The sequence below is a fragment of the Pantherophis guttatus genome, chromosome 3 (assembly GCF_059756535.1).
Source record: "Pantherophis guttatus breed Tessera chromosome 3, ASM5975653v1, whole genome shotgun sequence".
Taxonomy (NCBI): Eukaryota; Metazoa; Chordata; class Lepidosauria; order Squamata; family Colubridae; genus Pantherophis; species Pantherophis guttatus.
The window spans coordinates 198659147-198685284 of NC_142065.1; the positions used below are offsets into that span (position 1 = coordinate 198659147).

The following is a 26138-nucleotide window of genomic DNA, read 5'->3' on the forward strand; positions in this document are numbered from 1 at the left end:
GTGGTTACCATGGGGGTGAGGAAACTAGGCCTTTTTTATGACTTGTGGACTTCAACTCCCAGAATTCCTAAGCGTTGCTATCTCAGGAATTCTGGGAGTTGAAGTTCACAAGTCATAAAAGAGCCAAGGTTCCCCACCCCTGGATTACCAGAAGTCAAGCTGAGATGAAGGAAATTCTCATCCAAGATGAAATCTTTTCATGCTGGAAAAACACCTATTTATTAGATATCTCTTCGGCTTTTTTTTTTTTTTTTTTTTACAGCAGCACTGGGCAGGATATATAGATTGATCCTTCCTCCTCTTTTTGCCCCCAACAACAACCCTGTGAGGTTGTGTGGAGGAGAGAAGGTAACTGGCCCAAAGTCACCCAGTGCTTGAACATAGAATAGAGTAGACCAGTGCTCTCAGCCTTGGCAACTTTAAGATGGGTAGAATTCAATTCCCAGAATTCTGGGAATTGAAGTCTACCCATCTTAATAGAATAGAATAGAATTCTTTATTGGCCAAGTGTGATTGGATACACAAGGAATTTGTCTTGGTGAATACGCTCTCGGTGTACATAAAAGAAATGATACATTCGTCAAGAATGATAAGGTACAACACTTAATGATAGTCATAGGGAAACAGTCAATATAAACCTTAAGGACACCAGCAACAAGATTACAGTCATACAGTCATAAGGGGGAGGATATGGGTGATAGGAACAATGAGAAGATTAATAGTAATGCAGATTTAGTTTGACTAAATGCAGACTAGTTTGACAGTGTTGGGAGAATTATTTGTTATTATATGTTTATAATACATTTATAAATTATAAATAAATTATAAATTTATAACAATTATAATGTTGCCAAGGTTGAGAAATACTGGACTAGATCCTGGCTTGCCCCATTTACCATACCACCAACCTGGCTCTTTTGGAGAAAGGATGCTTAGTTTCCTACAAAGTACAGGTAGTCCTTGGCTTAGGATCACAACTGAGACCAACATTCGTTGTTAAGTGCAACATTTGTTATGTGAGTCCGGCACCATTTTACAACCTTTCTGGCCACTTAACAGTTGTTAAGTGAATCACTGCAGCCAATAAGTTAGCAACTTGGTTGTTAAGGGAATCTGGCTTCTCCATTGACTTTGCTTATCAAAAGGAGATCACATGACCTTAAGACCACAACAACGGGTCATAAATATAAACCAGTTGCCAAGTGGCTGAATTTTGATCACATGATCAAGGGGTTGCTACAAAAGCCGTACCTGTGAAAAACGATTATGTCACTTTTTCCAGTGCCAGTTGTTGTCCGGTGCCTTTTTCCAGTTGTAACTTTGACCATCCCTAAATTGTAAGATGAGGACTACCTGCATTTTATTGCTATTTGTCACATGTGGTTAAGGTGTTGGACCCGGATTAAAGAGACCCAGGTTCGAATCCACCCCAAGCCTTGGAAACTCACTTGAGTTCCTTGGGATCATCCGTCCCACTGATGATCTCACTGGGCCTCCGGAGACTAAAAACGTGGAGGTGGGAGCACTACCTCCACTACGAGCTTATGAAAAGAAAGAAGGATGAAGGCAGTGGTGAAATCTAAAATTTGTTACTACTGGTTCTGTGGACGTGGCTTGGTGGTGGTGGTGGTGGGGGTAATGTGACTGGGTGGGCGTGGCCAATTTTTTTTTAACTTTTAAAACCATTTTTTCTACAGTCTTTTTGGCGAAGATGTTGTAAAAAAATGCTTTCAAAAGGCTCTGACGATCCCAGCTGAGTTGCCTGATAGGCAGAGGCTTTTTTTTCTTTTAAACTCAGCTTGGATGTCAGAGGCTTTTAAAAGAAAAAAAGTCTCTGTTGATCAGGCAACTCAGCTGGGATGTCAGAGGCTTTTAGAAGCATTTTTTAAATGCTTTTAAAACCTCATCATAAAACCTCTTCAGAGATTGTAGAAAAAATGCTTTTAAAAGCCTCTGACGATCCCAGCTGAGTTTAAAAGAAAAAATGCTTTTAAAAGTAAAAAAAAAAGCCTCTGATGATTGTGCGGCTCAGCTGGGCATGGGAGGGGGGGGGCAGGGATTTTTGCTACCCGTTCTCCGAACCACCCGCCTCCATCGCTACCGGATCGAGAGATCCGGTCGGAACCGGGAGCATTTCACCCCTGATGAAGGCTCCTTCTAACCAAAGCACCGCACAGCCCTGACTCTCATACGACAAGCCAAACGGCTCGCTGCTTTGCATCATCTCCAGTGATGTACTTCCTTCCCGCAGCAACCGGGACCGCGCCGGGCGGACACGCAAGCCAACCCAATGGGAAACGAAGCACCCGAGCAAGGAAAAACGCTTCGTTTTTTGTTTTTTAAAAATCCCTTTCCTTTCTGCTCCGCAAAAGAGCTGCCAGCAGCGGTGCAAACCAGCCAAGATCCAAAGAAGCCTTCTCGGCTCGATCCAGAAATCGGGGCCGAGGGAAATGTGTGCGATTTTAAAACGAGGAACCGCTGCTAATGGCTTTTAAAATCGATTTCCCTTTGGGCCGCTTCCCGGGACTCCCAACCCTCCTCCCGTTTGGGGGGAAAGGAGGAAGGAGAAGGAGAAGGAGGAGAAGAACAGGAAAAACTGAATCCAAGCGACGAAGGGGAGGGAAGGCGGGAGGGGAGGGGGGGACTCTCTCTCTCTCTCTCTCCAGAAACGCCTCCTTCCCACTCACTTGTCCGCTCCGGCGTTCGGGAAGGTGTTGCTAACCGCGGCGCGATTGTTTTCCCCACCCGCCCTCCTCCCCATGCTTCCCAGCGCCCCTCCCCGCCCGCCCGACCTCCGAGGCGAATTGGCTCCGCCGTGCCACCGCTGAGCGCCATGCCGCCTTCGGCCCCAGCGAAGCCCCTGGCCGCCGAGCCGGACTGAGGGGGACGCTGCTGGCCAGGCTGCGCTTTGCTGCAACCACGTGTCATTGATTCGCAGCCTTCCTGTCACACAACAACAAGGAAGCCTTCGGGGAGAAGAGGGCTGGGGGGGGAATCATCTTCTTCTTCTTCTCCCCCTTTGGATCGCCCTGGGGAAAGCCGCCACTTTCCTGATCCAGGTGAGTTTCCGCTGAAAAGCAGGGCAGTGAGTGGGTGGGTGGGAACCTGGCAGGTTAGGATTCTTCACCTGGGCCACCCAAAACCCCCCTCGCTTTGCCCAATGTCAGGTTGTCTTTTTGGGGGGGGCAGTGGATGGGGGGATTAGTGGGGGTGGCTGCTTGTTTTTGTTTTCCTTTGCAGCGCGGGGTGGATGGGGGGGGGCGTGCCTTTGCGCGGCCGAGGCGATACGAGCTCAAGGGATCCAGAGCTGCGCGCATCGGGGGTGCAAGGTGCGGGGTGTCTCCGCACTGGCTGCCCGGGGTCCACGGGTGGGATGGGCGCAGCCGTGGGAAGAAGCGGCGTGTGTCCGAGAGAAGCGCTTTTTTTTTTTTTTCGGGGTCGCCCAGTGGAAGGCAAAGAGAAGCTGCTTAAATGGCAATGATCGCCAGCGATCGAGCAAAAAGCCTTTGATTCTACTCCAGAAGGCCGGTTAGGGAGAATTGGTCATTAAAATAAAATAAAATAAATAATAAAATAAAATAAAATAAAATAATAAAATAATAATAAAATAAATAAATAAAATAAAATAAAATAAAATAAAGGTGCAGAATAGGTTCTGCAGAGGAGGTGGCCGGAGAAGCAAGTTGACAGGGGAGCCCAGCATGAGGAGGAGGGTGGGGGGGTGGGAGGCGCAGCCATGTGCCCGGTGCCTTCCAAGCGACATCAAGGCCTCGTCTCTGAAAGTCTTAAGGTTCCCTTCAAGGACTGGGGGGCTCCCGATTGCCCACAGTGGTGCTTGCATCCTGGCCACCTAAAAAAGGAGCCCGGTTATAGACGGTGAAGATTGAGCCTTAAAGTCCAGAGACTGAAAGGGAGCATCTGCAAGCTTTGGGATGCTGAAAGGTGCATCCAGATTATCTTTGGCGCCTTTCATCTTCTCCTTTGTTTTTTTTATTTGTGTGTGTGTGTATGTGTGTTAGTTTCTGGCCAGGCTGGTTGCAGCAATGGAAGAAAATAGCATGGGCACCCTGCAACAGAGGGCAGCTGAGCTGGAGTGCATGGCAGAGGTTCTTCTGACAGGGGAACAGCTAAGGTAAGCTATGTGGCTTTTCACGAGTACTTTGCCTGGAGGGGGCAGCAAGAGAAACTGGGTTCTATGCCAGATTTCGGTTTTCCAGGATGGTTTGCCTGTAATAATCCCCTTTTCCTTTAGAGGATGAAGGCTACATGGGGGAGGGTCTCCTCTTATTTAATTGGCCTCAACAATAACTCTGCAAGGTAGATGGGCCTCGAGAGGACATAACTGGTGCAAAGGCACCAGGTGAATTTTTCCTTCATCACTCCAAGCCACCGTGTTATAACAGGATGTGGGGTGATGCTTCGTCCAGCTACATAGCAATGCCTGATATTCTCAAGAAGTTTCAATATTTTCACATCTCAAGGAGAAAAAGACTGCTCTGAATGAACAAATAGCCAAGGGTAACGAAACAGATCCGCTGTTCCCATCAGAAGTGGCATTCATATACTGTAGCAACTGGTTCGCCCAGCACCGGAAATGTGAGAGCTTGCGGCGTCACAAAACACGGCAATTTGCTTGTGCGTGCCTTCCGCACATGTGTGCAGCGTCCAAAACACAGCAATATGGGACGGGATTGCGCCCAGGTGGGTGGGTGGGCAGGCCCACCCGCAAGTGGCCACTACCGATTCGCCCGAACTGGTCTGAACCGGCTTAATACCACCTCTGGTTCACATCATCCTCTAGCAGACTGGCCTTGCTGGGTAGAGAAGATGGGAATTGTATTCCAGTTTATCTGGAAGACGAGTCTTGGAATAAGGCAGTTTTTTGAGAGAAGAGGTTCATCAGTCTTCAGAGCCTCTCTTTATTTTAACTTTGTGTTCATTTCTCCAACTGGCAGCAAACAAGGATGAATTCAAAAGAGCGATTTTAGGGTTATCCGTCAATCCGTTCAATGAATTTATACAAAAGCAGGAGGGTGTGTTTTTAGCTGTCTTGCTGTTATGGGATGGCTGAAGTCTGAGAATGAAACGAATGGTTTTTTTTTTTAAAAAAAAAAGAAGAAACAATTAAAAACATTTTGTTTGACATCTTCTCATACCACCATCTGTCAAACAACATTTCCTTTTCCAGATACACAGCTTTGATTCTGCTACATAAGGCAAAGTCTGCACTCTCTATACTTCAGGCATGTAGCTTTAATAGTCTATTCCAGGGGTGTCAAATGCAAGGCCTGGGGGCCAGATCCAGCCTGCAGGGTGTTTAGATCTGGCCCGCGGACCCGCCCTGGAAATAGCGAAGAACCAGCCCGCCCTGGTCACGCACGGCCCTCCTGAGCTCCATTTTCACTGGCAGAGGACTGCAGGAGGCCAGCGCAGCCAACAAACGGAGCCTTGATGAGTGACATTGAGCTGGCCACGCCCACCCCAGGCATGACCCCAGCCACACCCATCCCTGCCCACCCCAAGATCAAATACAATCCTGATGCCAGGGGTAAAATGCTCCTGGTTCGGACCAGATCGCCTGATCTGGTAGCGAAGGCAGCGGGTGGTTCGGAGAACCAGTAGCAAAAATCCCTGCCCCCCCCCATGCCCAGCTGACAACCTCTTCGGCCGAAAAAATGCTTTTAAAAGTAAAAAAAAAAAAAGGCTCTGATGATCGTGCGGCTCAGCTGAGATCATCAGAGCCTTTTAAAAGCATTTTTTCTACAAACTCTTCGGCCAAAGAGGTGGTAGGAAAAAAAAATGCCTTTAAAATCCTCTGACGATCCCAGCTGAGTTGCCTGATCGTCAGAGGCTTTTAAAAGCATTTTTTTTCTGCAACCTATTAAGGTTGTAGAAAAAATGCTTTTAAAAGTAAAAAAAAAAAAAAAAAAAAGTTGGCCATGCCTACCCAGTTACGTTACCCCCCAAGCCACGCCCACAGAACTGGTAGTAAGAAATTTTACATTTCACCACTGCCTGATGCGGCCCGCAATGAAATTGAATTTGACACTCCTGGTATAGAATAGAGTCGATGCACTCCAAATAGACCCTTAATAGGGTCTTATTTTCGGGGAAACATAGTAGCTCAACTCAGGATTGAGTTGCTATAGGAAGCAAGGGTAGTCTCTTTGATTGGACCCAATAGGCATGCTCTATTCTACTTTTATTTATTTATTATTTTAATTATTTTATTTTATTTTATTTTATTATTTTGTTATTTTATTATTTTATTGTATTTTGTATTTTATATTTATTTTTTATTATCTTATTTTATTTTGTATTTTATTTTAATTTTTAATTTTAATTTTTTATTTTGTTTTAATATTTTATTTATTTTAATTTTTTAAAACATTATTTTATTTATCTTATTTTATTTATCTTTATTTTATTTTATTATTTATTCATTTATTTTATTTAAAGCTTTCCAGGATGAGGTGAGATTAAAATCCGGGAGGGGGTTCCACCAGCCGTCGGTGTAAAAGGATTTTCGTTGAAAAGTGAAATTGCAACCCAGGTAGAATTTACAAAGCCTTCATTAGTGCCAGCAGCAAAGTTAAGAAACCAAGTAAGAGGAACTGAAATATAAACATTTTATGATGAGTAAAACATGTGAGCTACTGTTGTCATATCAAATAGAGAAGATTTTTAAATTTTTCTTTCCTTCCTGCTTGCATGCTATCCTGCGGTGTTCACTTGTTGTAGGATGTCGGGCACAAGTACTTAACGAGGCTGAAACATTCAAGCATTGTGATGCCCTGATATTTATTTGTTTGTTTGTTTGCTTGTTTGCATGCCCTTACTTTTCTGCTCCCATACACGATGGTTTAAAATAATACTTTTGAAAACAGAACCAACCAAATCATTATAAAATATAAAAGGTTAATTCTTAGATCTTGTCTCTTTGAGGACAGGTTGGTAACAGGGGTGGGCTTCGAAAATTTTAGCAAGGGGTTCTCTGCCTGGTTGCTTGGTGGGCGTGGCCTAGTCAGCCTCCTGCACCATGGTGCGGGGGTTTGTGTGTTTTTGCCCTCCCCGGGCTCCAGAGGCTTTCCTTGAGCCTCCGGAAGGGTGAAAAGGGCCTCCCCAGGCTCCGGAGGCCCTCTGGAGGCTGGAAAAGGGCCTGTTTTTTGTCTTCTCTCAGCCTCTATGTGCGCCCTGCACTTACCTGCATCCCAAACATTATATGATTATAAAGTAGCCTACAGTTTCTATTGTATGTCATAACAGTTGTACGACAAAGCACCCATGTGACCGACCTGATTTTACGACATATTTTGTAATGGTCATTAAGCAAACCCATCATGTGCAATGGGACTTTTTTTTCAGAAATCGGAAGTAAATGCCATCAATCTGTCAATTGCAGTCATGTGACCATAGAACACTACAAACAACTATTAATGCAGGCTGGTTGCCAAGTGCCCAAAATGTGATCACATGATCATGGGGGCGGAAGCAGCCATTGTGACTTTGAATTTGGGTCCTAAGTACCCTTTGGGGGAGGGGTCCATTGTAACTTTGAACCAGTGGTGGTTTTCAAATTATTTTACTACCGGTTCTGTGGGTGTGGCTTGGTGGGCGTGGCTTGGGCATGGCAGGGGAAGGATACTGTAAAATCTCCATTCCTACCCCACTCCAGGGAAAGGTTACTGCAAAATCCCTATTTCCTCCTGATCAGCTGGGAATTGGGAGGCAGAGAATAGATGGGGGCGGGGCCAGTCAGAATTTTTACTACCGGTTCTCTGAACTACTCAAAATTTCTGCTACCAATTCTCCAGAACTGCTCAGAACCTGCTGAAACCCACCTCTGCTTCAAACAGTCACTAAATAATCGGTTGTAAATTGAGAACTATGTATTTACGTGGAGCTAGACAATTCTACCTGGAGGAGTGTGTCCTTGAAATATCTTTATTTATTAATGGATTGTTTTTACCTGAGTAAATTTTAAGGAAAGGTGTGAGTAGTAGCTACTCTGCTGTAACTTCAGCCAGCTTCTCTAACAAGCCACCATGGGAATTCTTGGGAAGTGTAATCCAGCACACCTGAGAAGCCCTTAATGAGAGAAGTTAAATCTACCACACTCTGTTTCAAACTTGACAACGTTCAGAGGTATGGACTTCAACTCAAAAAACAAAACAAAACCAATACAGTTCTAGGCTGCATAAACAGAGGGATAGAATCAAGATCACGTGAAGTGTTAATACCACTTTATAATGTCTTGGTAAGGCCACATTTGGAATATTGCATCCAGTTTTGGTCTCCACGATGTAAAAAAGATGTTGAGACTCTAGAAAGAGTGCAGAGAAGAGCAACAAAGATGATTAGGGGACTGGAGATTAAAACATAGGAAGAACGGTTGCAGGAACTGGGTATGTCTAGTTTAAAGAAAAGAAGGACTAGGGGTGACATTATAGCAGTGTTCCAGTATCTCAGGGGCTGCCACAAAGAAGAGGGAGTCAAGCTGTTCTCCAAAGCACCTGAGGGTAGGACAAGAAGCAATGGGTGGAAACTAATCAAGGAGAGAAGCCACTTAGAACTAAGGAGAAATTTCCTGACAGTTAGAACAATTAATAAGTGGAACAACTTGCCTCCAGAAGTTGCGAATGCTCCAAAACTGGAAATTTTAAAGAAGATGTTGGATAACGATTTGTTTGAAGGTGTAGGGTTTCCTGCCTAGGCAGGGGGTTGGATTAGAAGACCTCCAAGGTCCCTTCCAACTCTATTATTCTATTCTATTCTATTCATGCTGACTGAGGAATTCTGGGAGCTGAAGTCCACACACCTTAAAATTGCCAAGTTTGAAAAACGCCGGTCAACATCTGTAGGAATAAAAAAGAGTCAGTTATGCCTGCTGGGTGCAGATAAATAACATGGGAGTGAAATTTCTACTCACGTGTGTCTTATTTGCAATGGATATCAGCACTGTTGTGAGCCAGGCCTGTTTTTTGCTTTGTAAGGGTTGTGTATGATGTTTGCAGAGATCTCTGGATCGTTGCTTCGCTGCTAGAGGATTCTGCCTTTCCAAAGCAGTGTGGATTAATGGTCCTTTGATCTTATCTGCCTGTGTCCATACGAGCTCCCCTAATTTCATTTTTTGGTCAACAAAGAGGCATGTGGTTTTTCCAGATCTACCTCAAGCTATCCTGCACATTATCAGATGGCTAAAACACACATTCCATTTCTCCTGGCCCCTCTCAAAGATTAGAGAGGCCCATTGATTTGGTCGCCTAATGGAGGCTCCAACTGAATGTTGACGTAGCGGATTGCCACAATGGCTGGTGCATCTTTGGTTGCACCAGACTGGTTTGGTTGCACCAAAGTGCGGATTGAGCACAAAGAGGCAGGAACAGAATCTACTGTGATGTGCCAAAGCCAGAGACAGTACCTTCACAGTACCTTGGCAAATAATGTTTAAATCACAGGAACAAAGCAGAGGATTTTATGAGTAGCTTTACCCATACAACAGTGCCAAAGCACTGGTGTGTGACACTACATTTTCCCACTCCAGCAGCAGATGATTGCACAGATAAAGCCCCAGAGGCAAATAATGGCACCATCATGAGTGCATGAGAAGGAGACTCGGTAGCTTAAAATAACAACATGCTTTAGAAGTCACATTTTTGCTGTGGAACATTCTTCTTTTTTTCCTTGAGAGCAGCAATGGATGAGGGCATGGTTGACAGAGGTCAAGACAGGTAGGAGCAGGAGGGAGCCGGCCTCTTGCACCATGGCGAGGGGGGGGGAGGTGTTTTTTCCCTCCCCAGACTCCAGAGGCTTTTCTTGAGCCTCCGCGAGGCTGAAAACGGCCTCCCTATGCTCCGGAGGCCTTCTGGAATCTGGAAACAGGCCCATTTCCAGCCTTCCTGAACTTCCGGTAGGCCTGCTTTTCGCCCTCCTCAAGCCTCCGTGCATGCCTTACACTTACCTGCTTCCAAAACAGGCTGCATGGGGATTCCTGGGAGGGGCAGGGTGGGGTGGGGTGGGCAGGGCCAGCTAGGAGTGGGATTTGGGGGGATTCTCCGAACTGCACAGCATCTGAGCTAGAGGTTCTCCCAAACCCCTGCAGACCTCCAGCAGCCCACCCCTGCCTGTGCAGCAAGCTGCAAAGGGGAGGGAGGTCTGAACTGCACAGCCATTGCTGTCCATGAATGCAGCCAATCAAATACCGGAAGTTGTGTGTTTGGGTGTATCAAGCTTGCTTAAGGTTGGAATTGAATATTCCAATCACTTTTCTTCACATAAAGGAAGATAGAAATGACCTAGAAGAAAAATTGGATGAAGTTGGTCCTGGAAAAGTGGAAAGTGTGGGAAAGAAACTTGAAAAGAATTTTGTCTTGATTGTGATGGAGCAGAAAGAAACTCTGAAAGGACTTCAAGATTCTAATACAAGCGGATATTTTTAGCTCAGGGTTGAATTGTGGGGTCAAATTTGGTGGTTTTGTTGCAGGCATTTCATTACCCAACTAGGTAACATCATCAGTGCTAGAAGGGAGTGGGGTTTGTTCTCAGAGGCTGACGGCATGATGAAAAGTCCTTAATTGCAGAACACATGGACAGATTTCACCATCGGTTCAACTGGGAAACTATGAGCATCCTAGATCAAGCTAAGTCCAAAAACACTAGAGAATTCCTGAAAACCTGGAATTCGGATAAACCATCCATCAATAAGCACACAGAGATAATAACGTCTACATTCAAAAGAGACAATAAAAAAGCCAGAAGATCACTGCACCTCTGATCAGCAATCAATACCCAGATAAGCAGAGATAAATAACCAAGTAGCAAACAGTCAAGGAACTATTAACTCAGTAAACAATAGCCTAATCAAGGAACTATCAAGAACACTCCCACAACAATGACAGGGTAAGCTACTTGTACATAAACAGAGAGAAACGCCTTCTAGCACTGATGATGTTACCTAGTTGGGTAATCAAAGGTCTGCAAGAAAACAACTAAGCTCAGAGACCACCAAGGACCCTACATTTCAATATTCTGTTATTATACACTTCAATAATAAGGGATCATTCCTGTAACCCTCAAGATGTCCATTTTTTGACCCAGGCTACCTTGAAGAGCTGACACACTCAGTGAACATTAAGAAAAGCTTTGCCAGTTTTCTCAGTTATTGTTTTCTCAGCTCAGTTCTATAATAACTGAATAGTCTCTTGGACATTGATACATGCCTGGGAGCCCTAACACTCTTCCCCTGTGAAAAACCAAACCCAGCAACAACATAAATTATTGTTTGTTTATTGTTGTTGTTAGTTGCAAAGTCGTATCCGACCCATCACGACCCCATGGACAACGTTCCTCCAGGCCTTCCTGTCCTCTACCATCCTCTGGAGTCCATTTAAGCTCACACTGACTGCTTCAGTGACTCCATCCAGCCACCTCGTTCTCTGTCGTCCCCTTCTTTTTTTGCCCTCAATCTTTCCCTGCATTAGGCTCTTCTCCAGTGAGTCCTTCCTTCTCATTAAGTGGCCAAAGTATTTGAGTTTCATCTTTAGGATCTGGCCCTCTAAAGAGCAGTCATGGTTGATCTCCTCTAGGACTGACTGGTTTGATCGCCTTGCAGTCCAAGGGAGTCGCAGGAGTCTTCTAAAGCACCATAATTCAAAACGGGGGGGGGGGGGTGAAATCCAGCAGGTTCTGACAGGTTCTGGAGAACCGGTAGCGGAAATTTTGAGCAGTTTGGAGAACCGGCAAATACCACCTCTGGCTGGCCCCAGAGTGGGGTGGGAATGGAGATTTTGCAATATCCTTCCCCCCGGAGTGCGGAGGGAATTGAGATTTGCAGTATCCTTCCCCTGAAGTGGGGTAGAAATGGAGATTTATTTTTTTTAAAATTTGATTTATATGCCGCCCTTTTCCGGAGACTCAGGGCGGCTTACAATGCGTTAAGCAATAGCCTTCATACTTTTGTATATTTATACAAAGTCAGCTTATTGCCCCCACAAACTGGGTCCTCATTTCACCTACCTTAGAAAGGATGGAAGGCTGAGTCAACCTTGAGCCTTGGAGAGATTTGAACCAGCAGTAATTGCAGGCAGCTGTGTTAATAACAGGGTGCTTAGACCACTGTACTATTTTTCCCCTGCCACCCCCACCAAGCCACGCCTACCAAGCCACACCACGTCCACCAAGCCACGCCCACAGAACCGGTAGTAAAAAAAATTGGATTTCATCACTGATTCAAAAGCCTCAATTCTTTGTCACTCAGCCTTTCTTATGGTCCAACTTTCACAGCCATAAATTATTGTTTAAGGTTGTACAAAACGTTTCAAGCTCACAACTGTTGCTCCTTCAAGTGTTCCAAACTTGAAACAAAACTCCTGGTGTTTCTAAGAGTTTTGTCCAAGTTGCAACAGAACATTTATTCCTTTCTTACAGCAGCATTTTGACTGTCATGGTCGTCATAGCAAACAATCTCAGCCTTCTAACCTTGAATTAGGCTGTTTTGACTGTTTTGCACTCAGAACAAAATGTTATTTCAGAAGCAAAAGAGGGTTTTCAAGTCAGAATAAAGCACTGAACCATTTCATGTTTTCTCCTAATAGACATGGCCAGTTCAGGTTGTTCTGATAGAAGGTTTCAAGTGTTGGCTGTGTGATCACAGCTCAAACCAAATCAAGTTTCTCCTTACATGATTAACCCGTAAGGTGTCAGCGTTCCAGAAAACCCCAACTCTGAGTAAAGACACAGAAGCAAGCATTTTCCAAAGTTCTCTTTACTAGAATAGATAAACTGGCACATCTGGGAAAACCTGAATCTGAAAGGCCCGGGTTTTCCCTCAGTAAATCAAAACCCCCAAAATCATCCCCTCATTCCTCAGTCGATCACATGCTCCAATCAACGTCCGTCCCATCTTGACTCAGCACTCCGACCACTCCTTCTCCAGATGCCGGATTGCTCTGACCTTGACCGACAGGAAGAATGCTATTATGTCTACCAACCGCCCCTCTACTAAATCCCCCCCTCCTACTTTCCCACACATGAGAAGGTGGCAGCATGGAAGCTTCCGGCCTAATATGGCTTCCACAGCTGACATAAGGTTTTGATCTGTATGGAAGAGAGCAAATGACAGAATGTTTGGAAACAAGAAAGAAAAAGCCGGGAGAAAAAAAGCAAAAAGAACGGAAAAATGGAAAACATTCTCCAAGAGAAGACAATCAGCATGGTACAGGTAGTCCTCAACTTACAACGGTTCATTTACTGACTGTTCAAAGTTACAATGGCACTGAATAAAGTGATGTATGACCATTTTTCACACTTATGACCATTACAGCATCCCCATGGTCACGTGATCAAAATTCAGACGCTTGGCATGCTGATTCATATTTATGACGGTTGTAGTCTTCTGGTGATCACATGACCCCGAAGACTACAACTGTCGTAAATATGAATCAGCATGCCAAGTGTCTGAATTTTGATCACATGACCTTCTGACAAATGAATTTGTCAGAAGGTCACGTGATCTTCTGATGAATTTTGATTTTGCGACCCCCTGACAAAGTCAATGGGGAAGCCAGATTCACTTAACAACCGTGTTACTAACTTAGCTGCACTGATTCACTTAATAACTGTGGCAAGAAAAGTCATCAAACTCACTTAATAAATGTCTCACTTAGCAACAGACATGTTGGGTTTAGTTGTGGTCGTAAGTTGAAGACTACTTGTATAAAGTTAATCAAAATGATAGTTCTCTCAATGTTAAATCAGTCGTTGAATACCGAGTCTGAGGTTACAGAAATAAAATACAGAATAACAGAGTTGGAAGGGACCTTGGAGGTCTTCTACTCCAACCCCCTGCTCAAGCAGGAGATCCTATACCAGGGGTCTGCAACCTTAAACACTCAAAGAGCCATTTGGACCCATTTCCTACAGAAAAGAAAACACCAGGAGCCACAAAACCCTTCCTGTGCCTGACTATTTCTTGAGCGGCCACAAAACTAGCATATATAGTTGAATTAAAGATTCTGTTTCCTTCTGAAACTTTTCTTTTCTTGGATTTATCCATGGCTGGCCTACCAGGGGTTGAAAAGCTCAATAAATTGTATGCTGGTGGGTGTCGCACATTGGCAGTTGTGACGCATATTTTGAGTGACAGGGAGCCGCAGCAGAGGGGTGAAAGAGCCACATGTGGCTCCAGAGCCACAGGTTGCTGACCCCTGCCCTATACCATTTCAGACAAATGATTATCAAATCTCTTCTTAAAAACCTCCAGTGTTGGAGCACCCACAATTTCGGGAGGCAGGTTGTTCCACTGGTTAATTGTTCTCACTGTCAGGAAGTTTCTCCTTAGTTCTAGGTTGCTTCTCTCCTTGATTAGTTTCCATCCTTTGCTTCTTCTCCTGCCTTCAGATGCTTTGGAAAATAGGTTGACCCCTGACCCCCTCTTCTTTGTGGCAGCCCCTTAGATATTGGAACACTGCTATCATGTCACCCCCTAAAAATTGTTTTCTTTCTTTTTAATTGCTTATTGCTTAACACATTGTAAGCCGCCCTGAGTCTCCAGAGAAGGGCGGCATTTAAATCAAAATTAAAAAAAAAAAATTAACCACGGTCTTGGAGAGGGGAATCTGATCATGCTGATCAAGTTACAGGAACGATGTATGTAATGGGATGGAGATTATAAAGTCCCAGTCTAGAATGCATACACCCATCTAGATATCAATTGATTTTAAAGAAGAAAAGGAAAGTATTCTGGGATTCAGAAACTGTCAGCCCTTCAACGTAAAAACCAAAGTCAACGTAAACCCTTCAACGTAAACCAAACCCTTCAACGTAAAAACCAAAGTCATGCGTGCTAATGCTACTTTTATTATAAAGTTACGGTAACAGAATCTTTACTGTAGGTAAAGGGATGCAGTGGCTCAGTGGCTAAGACAGTGAGCTTGTCAATCGAAAGGTCGGCAGTTCAGCGGTTCGAATCCCTAGTGCCGCGTAATGGGGTGAGCTCCAGTTACTGTCCCAGCTTCTGCCAACCTAGCAGTTCAAAAGCACATAAAAAATGCAAGTAGAAAAATAGGGACCACCTTCGGTGGGAAGGTAACAGCTTTCCGTGTACCTTTGGTGTTTAGTCATGCTAGCCACATGACCATGGAGACGTCTTCGGACAGCGCTGGCTCTTCGGCTTTGAAACGGAGATGAGCACCGCCCCCTAGAGTCGGGAACGATTAGCACATATGTGTGAGGGGAACTTTTACCTTTACCTTTAACAGAATCTTGTGAGACTGGGTTGGGGCCCTCCTTTATCTTCATGAGAACTAGAGAGGGTCTTTCCTGAGACATTATTTTTCTCAGGTTATAATTCTGGCCCAGGTAAATAGATTTCTTTGATCAGGCCTCGGTTGTGGCTCCTGAGTTCCTCAAAATTATTCCTTCCTCTGCTCATTATAGAAACAGCTTGAAGACCGTGTTTAATCGAATTATATAACTGAGGATAGAAATTTTAAAGCCGTTCTTAAAAGACAAGGGTTGGTTTTTGTTTTTTTTTTCTCTCTGAGTCTTTCCTGCATGAGTTTTTTCCTTCTTTCAAGTTGGCTTATTTCAATAGCATGGCTCAGTATAGATAAAGCTTTAGGCAATAGCACGGGCTGCTGTTCTTTGCAAAACCTGTCATCTTGAAGTTTTGCTCCCTTTTCAGTGAATTCCTGCATAAGTTATTTGACGGTAGTGAGCTTATAAAGACAAGGGAGAAATTGCACAATAAGGGGAAGATGGAGACACTCTGAATTTATTTTTATTTTTTTTTGTAAATATGCATGCTTGGTAAAGGGGAGTTGTTTACAGCAATAGCAATAACACGTAGACTTATATGCCGCTTCATAGTGCTTTACAGCCCTCTCTAAGCGATTTGTAAATATAAGAGTCAGCCTATTGGCCCCAACATTCTGGGTCCTCATTTTACCGACCTCAGAAGGAAAAAATTGTAAATTGCGGGTTATGTGAGTGCAGGATATTGCAAAGCAGACCGGTTACTGAGTGCCCGAAAAGAGGTCGCATGGCTGGGGGCGACATCATTCAAAACTTCAGAACCAGGTCATAAGTACCTTTTTTTTTGGGAGGTGTGTCTCTTGTCATTTTGACGAGTTGCTAGGTGACCGGGAGTAAGTAAAGGACTACCTGTAGTTGCTAGCCAAGTCTGAAATATAGCTCTATGGAATAGCGCCTCAGAGAGAAAGCTTGGCATATGGCATTTTCGCTCTGCATCCTCTCAAACCTGGAGAAACAGTCCTTAGGAAGTTTCTAAATAAATTTCCATGTGGAGGAAGGAAAGAGTGATGTATTGCTTACATATTTATCACTTTTGGCATATTGTTCTCCTGTATCACAATCCTAAACACTAAAAGGACTTCCTCAAAGGTTATCAGGTCCACGGATCTAGCAAGCCTACACTACTGCTTCCTGAAAGTAAATTCAATTATTTCAGTATGATTAATGTCCCAAGATCTAATATTGTTTGTTAAGCTGTGCTGTTCAAAAATAAAATTGCCTCATTTCCTTCTCTGTTTTTCTTCAGTGCAGCTTAATGATGCAGCTTAAGCCAATGCGGAGGTTTCTGGCAAAAATGTCATAATCTTTAAAAAATGTGCGAAGAAGAACACTTAATCCTTGGCTTACAACAGTTCGTTTAGTGACCATTCAAAGTTACCATGGTACTGAAAAAAGTGACTTGTGACCATTTTTTCACACTTATGACTGTTGCAGCCACCTCATGGTCATTCGATCAAAATTCAGGTGCTTGGCAACTGATTCATATTTATGACGGTTGAAGTGTCCGTGGGATCACCTTTTGCAACCTTCTGACAAGCAAAGTCAATGGAGAAGGTAGATTCACTTAACAACCGTGTTACTCGGTGATTCATTTAACAACTGTGGCAGGAAAGCTCATAAAATGAGACAAAACTCACTTAACTGTCTCACTTAGCAACAGAAATGTTGGGCTCAGTTGTGGTTGTAAATCGAGGATTACCTGTATTGCATTTTATGTTTCTTTATATATTCTCATTTTCTTCCGACATTCAGTATTAGTCCATACATTCTGCTAATCGATGTTGGTTTAATCATGATTGAATAAACCATAATTGGCCGGCTTCCTAGATTATGTCTAAGACATAAACTACAGTTTACAAACCACAGTAAATATATTAATGCAAGCCGCAAGCCACAATAATGGTATTTATGCAACATACACATCTTATAATGTAATTTGATGTATGAACCCTCTCATTATCTGCCCAGCGTGTAACCTATAGAAACATTTCTCTTAAAAAATGCTCCTAATTCCCAAGTAAGCAGCATGTGAGCTTTCTAAGTTTAATGAATTAGTAAGTTAAATCAATAGAGTGTATGGCTTTTCTTTAAAACAACCATTTTCAGAATTGCTCTGCAGCTGTGCTGTTAAGTACATTCTATTCCAGGTCAATACTGTTAGGGGTGCACATTAAATTAAAGTTTTTTTGAATATTGAGGAAAGGCATACTGTTTTAGTGTTGAAGTGGGACAAGAGAGACCAGTTTTAATTTAACCCTCAGCTGTGAAAACTCTCTCAATGACTTTGATAAGGGCGCTTCTAGCTCAACCTACCACACAAGGTTCAAATAAGGAGAAATAGGAGAAATAGGAAATGGGAACTGCTTGAAGAAAGGCAGGTCAAATGAATTCAGGAAGTCCTCGACTTACAGCCGATCCTCTCACTTAACAACTATTGCAGGATCCCCATGATCACGTGATCAGAATTCAGGCAACCAGCATGTATTTAGAATTGTTGCAGCATCCCAGGGTTATACAAACACCATCAATAACCTTCCCTGCCAGCTTCTGACGAACATAATTAATGGGGGAAGCTGGATTTGCTTAATGACTATGTGATTCATATAATGACTGAGCGATTTGTTTAACAACTGTGGCAACACAAGGCCGTAAATTGGGTCCGACTCACTTAAAAACTGTCTTGTTGAACAATGGAAATTCTGGTCACGATGGCCAATTGTGGTCATAAGTTGAAGACTATCTATAATTAATAAGTTGAATTTATTTTAAGTATTAAAGCAAGAGCCGTGGTGGAGTGGTGGTTAGAATGCAGTATTGAAGGCAAACTCTGCCCACAGCCTGGGGTTCAATCCTCACCAGGCTCAAGGTTGACTCAGCCTGCCATCCTTCCGAGGTCGGTAAAAGAGGACCCAGATTGTTGGGGACAATATGCTGACTCTGTAAACCGCTTAGAGCAGTGATGGCTAACCTTTTCCGGATCGAGTGCCCAAAGTGCATGCATGCACGAGTGGATGTGTGTGCATGCGCCCAAACCGACAAACTGCAATGCACGCACGGGCTCCGCTCATGTGCCCTGCCCCCAGAGCATGTGCGTACCCCCATGGATGTGTGCATGCCCCGTGTGCACTCCCTGCACATGCGCACGCAGCCTGCATGTGCATGCCCGGCAAAGACCTGAAGACCAGCTGGCCAGCGGGAGGTGCATGCACATGCACAGCAGAGCTGAACTGGGGCAACGGCTCGTGTGCCATCAGAGAGGGCGCTGCGTGCCACAGGTTCGCCATCACGGGCTTAGAGAGGGCTGTAAAAGCACCATGAAGTGGTATATAAGTCTAAGTGCTATTGCTATTTAAACCACTTGGGAGCTGCTTGGAGGGTTCACAACAAAACACACTTAAAAAAAATACAATGTGAATAAAAACCTATATAATAAAATGCAAAATAAAAATACCACATTAAAACTAGGGCACATTCAAAAGTTAAAACAATTCTTCTTCCTCTTGTGCCGTATCCATCATCGGACGTTGGCGATCATGTTGGCAATCCTATTTTTGTCAACAGCCGTATGAAAAAGTGTTGCTGAGTTTTGTCCAAACCAGTCCCTTAGGTTTTGAAGCCATGATCATCTTCTTCTGCCCGGACCTATTGTTAAAACAATAGGAATTAAAATATGAACGATTAGCCAATTTAAAAGCCTGGGACCATAGAAAGCTCTTGACAGTGAAATGATTTTAGTGGGGGGACCAGTTGAGCCTCTCTGGGGAAGGTTTTCCATAAGTGGGCCACCTCAGAAGATCTTCCCCATTATAGAAAACCACCTCACCTCATTTGTCAAAGGGAGGAAGCCTCATTGCAAGCTTTTTAAGTCCAGACAGATACATTACAGTATGGGAGAAGCTCCTTCATTCAGGTAACCTGGTCCTAAGACTTTAAGAGTTTAAAAGGTGAAGAGTTGTGTCCCAAAAAACCAGCATGAATGGAAAAGACCTGGAATAATATGTACCTAGTGAGCAGTCAAGCTGCTGGGTTTGATATTAATTGACGTCTCCAGATCATTTGAAAGGCAGTCCCTTGTACAGTGTGTTGCAATAATCCAACCAGAAGTTATCAGAGCATAAACACTGCATCTGTTACAAAGTTCTCCATCCAGTAAAGTTGTAGTTGATAAATAAGCACAGGCTGATAAAAGGAACTCTGTGCCACAGAGGCCAGTTGGCTTCTAGAATCACCCCGCAAACTGTGAACTTGCTCCTTTAGAGTGAGTGCAGATCCCTCCAGAATTGAATAGGGGCTTCTGGTTAGGACCTTTGTGGCTTTTTGAATGTTTAAGGTTGCCGATCCCTGTTCTAGGTTGATTCTCTTCTTGATGAGTTTCCATCCATTGCTTCTTGTCCTGCCTTCACATGCTTTGGAGAATAGGTGACAGCCGGTGGGATTGTGATAGTGCACAAAAAAATATAGGAGATGGTGTTTAGAGATATTAGAGCGCTTCTGAATGTAAATTTAGATATGTCACTGAGGATTGCATTACTGTTGCTGGTGGAAAAACAGGATATAAATGAAACAAAAAAAGGATTGATTGTAACTTTGATAATGGAAACTAGCTTAGTGATGGCTAAATATTGGGGACGAAATTGGGATATTCAAAGAAATGAATGGTATAATGAATTATACCGGAGTACGGCAACAAATGATAAATTAACAACAGAAATTAAATTTAAAAAAGGGATGATTAAAGCAAACAATTATAATGAAATATGGGGGGATTTTATAAAAACAGTGCTGGTGGAAGGCAAAGGGAATAAGCCTACTCAAAAATATATGTTGTTTTGGAGGGGGATAAGGGCACAATTGGAATATATTGTATATTTTTTAGTTTTTATAGAAGAAATATAAGAAAAAAATGGTCTCCGAGGTGGGGGGTGCACTGTAATATTTGTATTTTTTTTCCTTTTTTTTATTTAAATGTATATGTACTGTTTGTATTATTTGTATTTAAAATAAAAAACATTTTAAAAAAAGAGAATAGGCGACAGCCTATTTTTTGTGACAACCCCTCAGATATTGAAGCACTCCTATCATGTCACCTCTGGTCCTTCTTTTCATTATACTAGACATATTCAGTTCCTGCAACCGTTCTTCATACGTTTTAGATGTTAAAGAGCATAGAATGGAGCCAGTGGTGGGTTTCAAAAAATGTTGCTACCAGTTCAGTGGGCGTGGCTAGGTGGGCATATGACTGAATGGGCGTGGCCAACTTGATGTCACTCACATCCATACCCACTCAATCACATGATCCCCCCCTAGCCACGCCCACAGGAAAAGGTAAGAAAATGTTTGGAATTTCCATCTATCTACCCCCGCCCTCTTTTTGCCAGTCACCCCCGTTTCCCCTCCATTAGTGGCCCCGGCCCTAGCCCCACTTCCTCTCCCACCACTGCCTCTTTGTTCAGGCTGCTTACCTTCCACGGTGGCTGGTCCAGGGTCTGGAAGGCAAGCTGACCGGAGTTTTCAGCAGCCCCCAGCCAGTCGCTGCTGTAGGAAAGCGGCTGGCCGTAGGCTGCCAAAAAGTACCAGAGGTCGCGGAAAAAGCTGCTGCCATCGCCGCCATGTTCTTCACGCATGTGCATCCCATTGGACTTGCAAGGCAATGGGATGCGCGTGCGCAAAGAACATGGTGATGAACATGGCAGGCGGGGCGAGTGAGCAGTGACTGGGGGACTGGTTCAGGCGCATGGCCAGCCGGCTATTGCTACCGGTTCGGTGACCTTGGCCAAATTTCTACCAACGGTTCGTGCGAACCGGTGCGAACCGGTGCGAACTGGCTGAATACCACCTCTGAATGGAGCCCTTGGGAACTCTAACTGCCATTTGACAGAAGAATTAGTCCCCAAATCACCTTCTGGAAATTAGGGGTGGACTCACCATATAAAGTTGCCCTCATCACAACTTGTCCTGGAGGAAACTATAGTCAATGGTACTGAAACCTAGTGCAGGAGACCCAATTGGATCTTTTTCTCAGCACAAGTCATCGGACAAGCCCATCAAGACAATATCTATTCCCTAGTTAGGTTGGAGACTACTGTATATTGAAATGGATCTAGAAAATCATTTCAGTTTCATTCATTTTAATGAAGACGTTGAAGGAAACAAACTCAGTGCAAGTGCTTTTGAGCAGAAATAATTTCCCCAACCTGAATATATAACAGCACACTGAATACCCTACCATTTTTTAAAAGATCATAGGAGAGCTTGTTGACAAGATTTAATGAGACAGGTGAAAGTGAGATATCTAGGTGAAAGTTTATTGGAACAAGTGTTGTGCATTTAAAATGCAGAACATATATATATGTTTACATATATATATGTAAAGAAAGAAGCAGACATCCTGCAAGCTCCGGAACTTAAAATTTTAAAATAATTAAATTATTAAATTAAATTAATTATTTAAAAATTTTAAGTTCTGGAGCTTGTAGGATGTCTCCTTCTTTCTTTACTAATATACCTGGAACTCGTATTTTTAGAATAGTTTTGGGGTGCATATTCTGACCCAACCAGATTTTAGTCTGTTTCATACCGGTCTAGTGGGGGAATCTTACAGAAAGCAAAGAAGATCAGGAAGATAAATAATAAGGGAGGGATTGATGGAAGGAGGGGAATCCCCAGAAAGCCACCAAGATCTTTGTGAAGCATGATAGTCCTTCTACAGACAAGATCTCCTCTCCCATTAGCAGCTGATGGTCTCTAAAAGGAGAGAATTTTCCTCCCCCTTTTTAATTAGTGATCTTTAGTGGAACCCACCATTTACTGTTGGAACAGAATGGATGGCCGGCAAAATGTTTTGTGGCTCTGGGTGTCTCCCATCTTCTCTTTTGCACCTGGCAAGTGTTCTCCAGGACAGAAAGCGATGAGGAAAGTTTGTGTGTCTCACAAAAGAAGAGAAAAATGCAGAAGTCCAGGAGAGGAGTCAAGACCATTGTCAGGGATACAGGAAATAAGATCAGGATGCTCAGGATATGCCAGTGATTTTCTCAAGGACTTAAGAAGACAACTTCTTCATCTATAGTGGGTTTTTAGTGGCTGACAGCTTAATATTTCTGAGACATCGCTATTTTGGGTTTGGACATAATGGCCCCTTTCAGATCTGTGGTTCTGTGAGTTTGTTTTTTAACTCAGCCATTTTGCTATTGTGATGTAGTGCTTCTAAAAATTGTCAAATTAACTCTGCTGCTGAAGCCAGAATGTATGGAGACACACTCAAAATTTAATTCCGTTTTGATTAATTCTCCTCAGCCCAGCCAGTTCTGCTCAGCAGCAACGTAGGCCAATTATGTTCCTTTTAAAATTTAATTGTAGATGTTTATTTTAGTCCGTAATATAAATATACTGTCAAGTGTACTTTTTTAAAAAAAAATTGAGAAGACCAATGTGGTTATTAAAGCTATTTGAATGCTAAGGGCGGAGGATTGAGCCAACCTTCTAAACTATCGTTAGATTGTTAGTTAAACATGCATGGGATTGCACAGTTAAGGCGCTAATGTTTCTGTTATGGAAACTTTTGCTCTGTTTTTTTTTCTTATAGAAAAGAGGAATGTGCATAGAAAGATGAGGAAATGCTAAATTATCAAAGACCCAACTCTGAAAAACTGATCAACGCTGATTTTTAAATTTAGGAACAATGTAGATATCCCATGTCTAAAAGTATATCCCAAAGATGCTTATCAAAATAGCAATAGACTTAGATTTATATACTGCTTCACAGTGCTTTACAGCTCTCTCTAAGCGGTTTACAGAGTCAGCCTATTGCCCCTGACAATCTGGGTCCTCATTTTACTGATCTTGGAAGGATGGAAACTGAGTCAACCTTGAGCCGTCGAGACTCGAACTGCCGAACTGTTGGCAGTCAGCAGAATTAGCCTGCAGTACTACATTCAAATCACTGTGCCACCATGGCTCTATCTGGACTTAGATCATTTGTGATCTTATTCAGGAGGGGTGTGTGGACCTGGCAGGTGTTACGGAGACCTGGTTGGGCCTGGAGGGGGGGGTTCCCCTCATTGAAATGTGCCCTCCAGGTTTCCTTGCTTTCCATCAGCCGAGGTCACAGGGGAGGGGCGGGGGGGTAGCGGTTATCATTAAGGAAGGTCTGAAACCGAGGGAGGCCACTGTCCCTCAGACGACCGGCTGTGAATCCCTCCTTGTGAAATGGGGCCACGGGGTTCAGATGGGTTTGCTGATCACGTACCTGGCTCCCTGCCACGTGGCAGCAGCCCTGCCCGAGCTACTCAACGTCATCGCCGCGGTGGCGGTTGATATCCCCAGGCTTATGGTCATGGGGGATTTCAACCTGCCGTCCGTGGGCGAGGCATCTGAGGTGGCTCGGGAGTTCATGGCTTCCATGACAGCTATGGACCTGACCCAGTTAATTCATGGCCCTACCCACACGGGGGGAAACACGCTGGATCTGGTTTTTGTCTCTGGACAGTGGTTGAGTGATCTCGAGATAGGGGATATAGTCACCGAGCCCTTGTCATGGTCTGATCACTCTCTCCTTCGTCTCGACCTTCGAACCGCTACACCCTGCCGCAGGGAGGCGGAGCCGGTAAGATGGTTCCGCCCCAGGCGCCTGATGGAACCTGATAGGTTCCAGATGGAGCTTGGGCCATTCCCTGAGGCTCTGGCACATGCCTCGACTGGAGACCTAGTGGCCGCCTGGGATAGGGCGGCCGCTGGAGCTCTGGACCGGGTCGTGCCTTTGCGGCCTCTGACCCGGCGACGATCTCATTTAGCTCCTTGGTTTACTGAGGAGCTGAGGGAGTTGAAGCGCCGGAAAAGACGCCTAGAGAGTAGTTGGAGGGCCAGTCGCTCTGAATCTGACCGGACACTGGTAAGATCTTATATTAGGAATTACCTAGTGGCGATAAAAGCAACGAAATGTAGTTATTTTGCTGCTCTTATTGCGTCATCAGATAATCGCCCGGCCGCCCTGTTTAGGGTGACCCACTCCCTGCTCCACCAGGAAGCGCGGGAGGACCCCTTGGAGGGTAGAGCCAAGGATTTTGTTCAATATTTGTATGACAAAATCACTCAGATTCGGGAAGATCTGGACTCTGACTGGGTAGTCTCAGGGGGAGGGACTGGGGCAGGTCTTGAGAATGTTATCTGGGATGAGTTTGATCCTGTGACCCCTGAGGACGTGGACAGGATTCTGGGTAGACTGAACGCGACCACTTGTTTATTGGACCCGTGTCCCTCCTGGTTAGTGCTGGCTTCTCGGGAGATGACACGAGGCTGGTTCCAGGGGATTATAAATGCTTCGTTGGGTGAGGGTGTCTTTCCTGCCGCCTTGAAAGAGGCGGTGGTGAGGCCTCTCCTCAAGAAGCCTTCCCTGGACCCGGCAATGTTGGTAAATTATCGTCCGGTCTCCAACCTTCGTTTTGTGGCGAAGGTTGATGAGAGTGTGGTCGCGCAATAGCTCCACCAGCATCTGGATGAAACGACGTATCTGGATCTGTTCCAGTCGGGCTTCAGGCCCGGGTACAGCACGGAAACGGCATTGGTCGCGTTGGTTGATGATCTCTGGAGGGCTCGGGACAGGGGGTGCTCCTCTGTCCTGGTCCTTTTAGATCTCTCAGCGGCTTTTGATACCATCGACCATGGTATCATGCTGCACTGGTTAGAAGAGTTAGGGGTGGGAGGCACTGTGTTGCGGTGGTTCTCCTCCTTTCTCTCTGACCGGTCGCAGTCTGTGTTGACAGGGGGACAGAGGTCGACCCCGAGGCCCCTCATATGTGGGGTGCCACAGGGGTCGGTCCTCTCGCCTCTCCTGTTCAACATTTATGTGAAGCCGCTGGGCGAGATCATCCGTGGTTTCGGGGTGGAGTACCATCAGTACGCTGACGACACCCAGCTGTACATCTCCACCCCGGATCACCCCAACGTTGCCCTTGAAGTGATGTCCCAGTGCCTGGAGGCCGTACGGATCTGGATGGGGAGGAACAGGCTCAGGCTCAACCCATCCAAGACCGAGTGGCTGTGGTTTCCGACGTCCCGATATAGTCAGTTGATGCCATCACTGACTATTGGGGGCGAATCACTGGCCCCCACGGAGAGGGCTCGCAACTTGGGCGTCCTCCTGGATTCACGGCTGTCTTTAGAAGAGCACCTGACGGCCGTGACCGGGAGGATTTTTTATCAGGTTCACCTGATTCGCCAGTTGCGTCCCTTTCTGGATCGGGACTCGTTACGCACGGTCACTCATGCCCTCGTCACCTCCCGCCTGGACTATTGTAATGCTCTCTACATGGGGCTCCCCTTGAGGAGCACCCGGAGGCTCCAACTGGCGCAGAGTGCGGCCGCGCGGGTGGTAATGGGAGCGTCATGGCGCTCCCATGTGACACCTCTCCTGCGCGAGCTGCACTGGCTCCCGGTGGTCTTCCGGGTGCGCTTCAAGGTTTTGGTTACCACCTTCAAAGCGCTCCATGGCTTAGGACCTGGTTATCTACGGGACCGCCTACTACCACCAATAGCCTCCCACCGGCCAGTACGCTCTCATAGAGAGGGACTCCTCCAGGTGCCGTCAGCCAAACAGTGTCGGCTGGCGACCCCTAGGGGGAGAGCCTTCTCTGTGGGGGCACCTACCGTCTGGAATGAGCTCCCCCCAGAGATACGGAGGATTCCGGATCTGCGCACCTTCCGCCGCGCTGTGAAGACTTTTTTATTCCATCAAGCGGGCTTGGCCTAATCTCCTCCCTCTTTTAATATGTAAATTTTAATCTGTTTTTAAATTATTGGGGTGTTTTAATCTGTCTGGGCCAAAATGATTT

The 26138-nt window shown here is 44.9% G+C and overlaps 1 protein-coding gene across 6 annotated transcripts in view; it reads left to right on the top strand.

Moving 5' to 3' along the window:
* The first annotated feature begins 2249 nt into the window (after positions 1 to 2249).
* DEPTOR (DEP domain containing MTOR interacting protein) overlaps positions 2250 to 26138 on the top strand; it is a 100396-nt gene continuing 76507 nt past the window's right edge. For 2 of the 6 annotated variants that reach the window (XM_087890882.1, XM_087890883.1), the window contains exons 1-2: positions 2697 to 3059; positions 4020 to 4132. In XM_087890882.1, coding sequence (XP_087747008.1) covers positions 4044 to 4132 — 89 coding nt within the window. In that variant the 5' untranslated portion in view covers positions 2697 to 3059; positions 4020 to 4043. Of the gene's footprint in view, positions 3060 to 4019; positions 4133 to 26138 lie in introns of all 6 variants that reach the window. The other 4 variants (XM_034422234.3, XM_034422231.3, XM_087890884.1 and 1 more) reach the window with 4 other exon arrangements.